Source organism: Adiantum capillus-veneris, chromosome 8 (genome assembly GCF_014529385.1).
Source record: "Adiantum capillus-veneris isolate H3 chromosome 8, ASM1452938v2, whole genome shotgun sequence".
Taxonomy (NCBI): Eukaryota; Viridiplantae; Streptophyta; class Polypodiopsida; order Polypodiales; family Pteridaceae; genus Adiantum; species Adiantum capillus-veneris.
The window spans coordinates 38593640-38599567 of NC_140938.1; the positions used below are offsets into that span (position 1 = coordinate 38593640).

The 5928-nt window shown below is 38.4% G+C and overlaps 1 protein-coding gene across 1 annotated transcript; it reads left to right on the forward strand.

Moving 5' to 3' along the window:
* Positions 1 to 819: 819 nt before the first annotated feature.
* LOC147451994 (non-classical arabinogalactan protein 31-like) lies at positions 820 to 3701 on the forward strand. The gene is made up of 2 exons (XM_086518860.1): positions 820 to 1366; positions 2981 to 3701. Exons 1-2 carry the CDS (start codon positions 997 to 999, stop codon positions 3292 to 3294), a joined length of 684 nt encoding a protein of 227 aa, XP_086374986.1. The 5' UTR covers positions 820 to 996; the 3' UTR covers positions 3295 to 3701.
* Positions 3702 to 5928: the final 2227 nt, after the last annotated feature.

Genomic DNA, 5928 nt, shown 5'->3' on the forward strand with positions numbered 1-5928 from the left:
TTAATAGTTTGAGCTCTGAGAGAGTCAGATAGTCCCTTGCAATTTAGGGTGATGACTTGAATGGGAGGACACTTCATTTTTTACTGCTTTTGGAGGGTTTGGTAAGAACAATAGAGGCTCTGGCTGGATCCTCGTTTGCTTCCTTCTTCCTTTTAGCTAAGGTAGGTTGGGGTTGAGGTGGCCTTTTCTCCTGAGCTTGTGTCATGTAAATGTCGATTGATTTCTCTGTTTCTAGTGAAAGTTGTGCTTTTGCAAGATTGTCATGCTCTTGTAGTTGAGAACAAAAGGGATCTTCTTCTAATTTCTGTTTCCCGTTGTCTTGAGTGTCGGGAATGATGCTATCCTTAGAGTCAGAGGAAGAATCAGAGGACAACCCTCTTGTTTGATCTAGAGGACTATCCGGAGGAACTTCATTAGATTGACCATGAGCTCCATAATTATGACTGTGAGGAGAGGATATCGATTCCTTTGGTCATCATCATTAGGAGAGTCTTCATTGTTAGTAGTGATGTTAGGATTGGGAAGTTCATAATTAAAAGGGTCAAATACATCCTCAAGAAGAGGGCTGAAACTGTTATGGAGTTCTTAGGAATTTTAGCACTAAGTTTTTTAGCCTTTTCATCTATTGTCAGACTTGAGTCCGAAAATTTGTGAAGCCATGAGTAATCACGTTCATGTAGTGAGAGGAATGAGGTGGGATCCACATGCGCTCATCACGTCGAAAGCACGATTGAGGGCTGGAGCTCTCTCGGAGTCTCACCTCTACATAGATACACGTTCTCTCAGGCACGTCTCTCTCTCTCTATCTCTCTCTCTCTCTCTCTCACACACACACACACAAAAGAGTGCAATTGTGGGTACCATCCTCAACCGAGGCGCGCAGCGCACTAATTTGCTGCATGCGAGCATGTAAGAAGAGAGAGCGCGCGCGCACACACACACACACACACACACACAGAGAGAGAGAGAGAGAGAGAGAGAGAGAGAGAGAGAGAAATGGCCAGGATCAGCTATGGTGATACAGCAACAGGGCAAGCCATGGTGGCGAGCAGAGCTTGTCGCAAAAGCTTGCGGCTAACGATAACTGTGCTGGTGGTGGTGATGATGCTTGCATGCAACGGAGTACAGCTTGGTGAAGGCACCTATGACAAAACCTTAAGACACCAATCTTTTGGAAAGTACCACACCACCCACCATTACACCCCTTCTCCTTCTTCCTCTCCATCTCCCCCTAACCCTTACTACAATCCCCACATCACTAGCCCTGTCTCCCATGGTACCACCCTCGCCGTCGAGGGTGTCATCGCCTGCCTCAACTGCAAGTATGCCCACTTCGGATCCCTGCAACAATCCACCCCTCTCCAAGGTACTTATAACCCTACCTATCTAAAGTTGGTTCTTTCATTTGAGCACTTTATACCCAATATACCTAATGTGGATAAGTAGGGTTAGTACCTTGGAGGATAAGGTTTAGGACCTCTCCAAGGTACTAACCCCATCTACCCTATCTACTAACTCGGTTCTTTCATTTGATCTCTTTACACCCAATATGGGTGATTAGGGTTAGTACCTTGGAGGGGAGGGTTTAGTACCTCTCCAAGGTACTAACCCTATCTACCCAACTTGGTTCTTTCATTTGAGCTCTTTATTTTACACACAAGCATAGAATCACAATTCAGAATGCTCAATTGCCGCATGTGCCTCGTGTCAAATGTCAGCTTGTTGTGCGGGGGCAACTAGAGATCTCAAGGGTCGGACATAAAAAATGTACAGCACCATGTAATCTAGAAACAAGGAATAATTTATATTCAAAAAAATCAAAAATTTTAATAGAACTTCATTTGCAAAAAAAGTTTTTCTTATTGCAATATGCGAAAAAATGGAACAATTCCACATGAGTTGAAATCAAGAGATAAGTTATTTGATTTTTTCTCTAAATTACAAAATTACATTTATAAAAAGGGTTTCTTAGTGTTTGGGAAAAAATCTTGTAACTTTCTTAAGAAATGGAGGTCCTTTATTACCGCATAGCAAATAGATTTAGTGATTTTGTAAATACCTTTTGAACACACATTATATAGATGATTTTCTATAGATGAATCACCCGAGATAGAGACCCAACTTTGATCTTTCAATTGAGATCTTTATGCAAGCATACGGTCACAATTTGCAACTCTCAATGGCACATATGGCACATGTACAGTGTCAAATGAGAAATTCCCAATCTGTCAAGATGTACATATCCCGAACCATTGAGATGTATGTACCCCTAACTTTTGAGGGTGCTCTATTTGAAAGTCTAATTGTATAGCTAAGAGATTCATAATATTATGTTCCTATCATTGTTCGGGAAAAACCATTTTAATTTCCCAAACATACAAAATTCCTTTTCTTGAATTTGCCAAGCGGAAATTTTAAAAAATAATGTTATTTTTCTGATTTTCTATACACTATTTTGGGACTGAATTTCTCCTTTTGCACTTGCCCTCAACCAACATTTTTGAAATCCAAAACGGCACGATCTTAAGCTGAGACACATTTTTCTCGAACACTAGTTCCTATCTCCAATCTAATATTAGGTGTTAAACGTATTTTCCTTATAATTATAGTCTCATTATAGTACAATGTAGAATCTAGGCTTCTCATTTATTTTACTTAGGTTTAGAGTTACACATGCAACTTCTTCATGTTTCTACTTTCAATAAAGAGCAGTGCTTTAAACATGAAGTCTTGAGTCTTTTATATTTTGCAAGGATGCCATTCTTAAATTTCTATTTAAAACACATGTTCTTTTTTGTTTTAAAATTACATAGATCAAAAGAAATCAACACGTGTCTAAATTTTTTATTATTTTTGAATCTTTTTGCACTAAACAAATACAAATATGCCCTTAACAAATAGTTTACAAGAAGATGAATTTTTCTCAATTTGCCCCTTTTGATTGTTAAGAAACTTAGACAACATTTTCTGGTGAATGCAGGTGCAAAGGTTAGATTGGCATGTAGAGACATGAGGTTCAAAACCTTTGTTTATGAGACTGCAGTAACCGATGAACATGGCTACTTTCTCTTTCTTGTCAAGGACTTTGAGTTCAAGAGGCACAAAGGAGTGAGAGGATGTAGGGTGGTGCTGGTTTCTTCTCCCAACCCTGCATGTGCAAGGGTCACAAATGTCAATTTTGGACGCATCGGATCACCACTCATTGCGAGAGAAAAGGTCTATGAAGGGGAGATTCTTTACTCAGTTGGTCCTTTTGCATTTTCTCCCTCTCCTTCTTCATGCTATAAACATTAAAGATATTATAGCTTTCAAGTTCCAACGCTACTATAAGGAGTATTTCTGCCATAAAGCTTCAAACATGAGAAATCATGAGCCTATGCCTCGAATCAATATTATGTCCTCATGCTCTCAAATGCTAACAGTTAGTGCAGTTTGATTCATGGGCTACATACACTATTGTAGCGTGATCCAAAACACCCTTTGAGCTAGTGATCTTTCTTTAGGGTATGCCGAAGCTAGAATCATGACACCATAAGGTTCTTGATTTCAAATATTTGGAAGCTCTCAAAGTCATTATTCCCTGATGCAACAGCTCTACCGTAAGGATCGGGTGCTTGCACGCTGAAGTACTAGCATATCATAACTTTCATTTCATTGTTGTCTTCAGAACTCTCCCTAATTATATCCCAAAGCATTCAAGATATCTTGAATGTCAATGTTAAATGTAGCAAAGCTTATTTGTCATGACTCAACAAGTTTTTAACTCTCTTTCATATGCTCTATCTGATTTTTGCACCTTTCTTTAGAGGTTTTGGAAAGCAAATCAAAATATTGTTGACTCTCTTACATAAGCTCAAATTTGTATGTGCAAGTTATGTCATCCTCGTATTAAAAAGCTACCATTACTTTACAATTTGCAAGGATTTTGTCCTTGGCCTTATGTCTCCATTTAATGTGTGCTATAAGCAAAAGATGATTGTATGTACATTTTCTTTTGATCAAATATAGGCAATGGGCATAGATAAGTATCCCATTTATATAGCTAAGTGTCCAATTTGCAAGGAATTGATTTATGCCTTATTGGTGGATGAATCTAACGCAATACAACAATAGTTATAGTTGAGGATGCTATATGGGGTGAATGCACGCTAGCAATCCCTTTTTTTATAGTCAAGGGCAAAGCATGACATCATAGAGGCCTTGGATCAAACAATTCTTGAGAATAAATGCTCAAGCCACCAGAATATGATGTGATACCATGTATCTTGACAAGTTCTTTGGCATTGCTAGCATGCTAACTTGCTTCTTTATACCTATAATGCTCCCATTGCTTGTTTGTTGTACGAAAAGAACAATGTCATGTCCTTCCAATAACAAGGTATCTTCTAGATATTTCTCACCATTCTCATAGTGTTCGTTAGGTAGTCCATTCACTTAAAAGAGAAGCATTGATTGCACCATCACCTTTCCAAAAGCCCATTGCTAGTGCAAGATGGACTTCTAATCTCATCAAACAAAAAACACACAGAGATGTGCTGGCAAAAACCATGTAACAGTTTCCCTGTGTGAGTCATAAGTGGACTTAATAACAACATGTGTATTCACCTCCATGGGCCCTTTGGTTGCCACAATTTTGGCCTTCTTTGCTCCGCAGTTCCAAGATTTCCATGGTTGGTGTATGTAGGGGCAAAACATCTCCTCACCGATTACACCTCATTGTTATATGCATAAATCCATTGAAGCAATTCTTGGCACAACAAGTTGTGGGGCTGACATTCAATATATATTAGCTTGTTGTGCTCGACATGAATGCATTCTAACGCTCCATTTACTTTACAAAATCAAATGAGAAGAATGTATGTAAAGCATACTTTGAGTTTAACATCAAGATAAAGCACTCAAACTGAATGCATAAATAGGGTGTTGCAATAAATTTGTTTGGAGGCAAGGAAGTGTCTATATCCAATAAATATGCTATGTGAACATGCTAGATGTTTGCAAACCACTTTTCAACTTTGGCTTAATTCAACTTAATGATACTCTTATTCCAAGGTGTGCCATGAAGACATGTTCCTTTTAACGACAACTCATATGCTTACGTGGCATGTTCATGATGGCTAGGATCATTAGGCTCTATATAGTGGCCATGTAACTCCAATTTTTTATATGATCACTCCATGATAACAATTGTATGCACTGCAATGTCGTGTTGGGAGCCTTAGACTCTAATGTAGTTGCTCAAGAATTGTTGATGATTGCAATGCATGCCATTTTTATTAATAATAACTAGCAACTTGGCCATCTTTGTAAATACATTAATTTGTACATTTCTTCATGCCGAGACAATACTCATTTCCTTTTTAACATCATAGTCTCCATTCAAGGAAGGAAATATCTTTTTTTTGTGAGAACACTGTTGTGTAAATGAGCCAACCCCCTTATAAGCACATGTATGTAGCTCATTTGGGCTCATTGTTAGATACATGTGATGGCAAGTGTTTGTCATAAATCCGGTGGATTATGAATTGGCATTGACCTATAATTCATTTCTCTAGCCTTTCCAAATTATGGGTAGGTGGTGGCCATGATTGATCCTGAGATATAAATACACACGCATGCAAAACATGATAGCAAGCTATACACACATTGAAACTAGTGTGAGAGGTTAGTGACCATTATTGATTGTGAGATATATGTACATTTCCATGCACAGCATGATCACAAGTTATATGTACACATTACAATGCAATTGTGCATGCATGGCATTGGTTTCATATCTATGGTATGCTATGAGGTTAGATGTGGAAGTGACCATGAGCCTTTTTACATAATGAAATTGCCAACTACATTGTAGTGTAATTAACGGTTCTCCATGGTGATAGGATTGATCACTTCATGTTGACAAGAAAGGAACAAACCAGACATACA

What these genes read in the sequence shown, in the direction of transcription:
- LOC147451994 (XM_086518860.1), top strand. Translation starts at nt 997, where the DNA reads ATGGCCAGGATCAGCTATGGTGATACAGCAACAGGGCAAGCCATGGTG. An exon ending in ACAATCCACCCCTCTCCAAG is followed by an intron (nt 1,367 to 2,980) that starts GTACTTATAACC and finishes TGGTGAATGCAG; the next exon opens with GTGCAAAGGTTAGATTGGCA.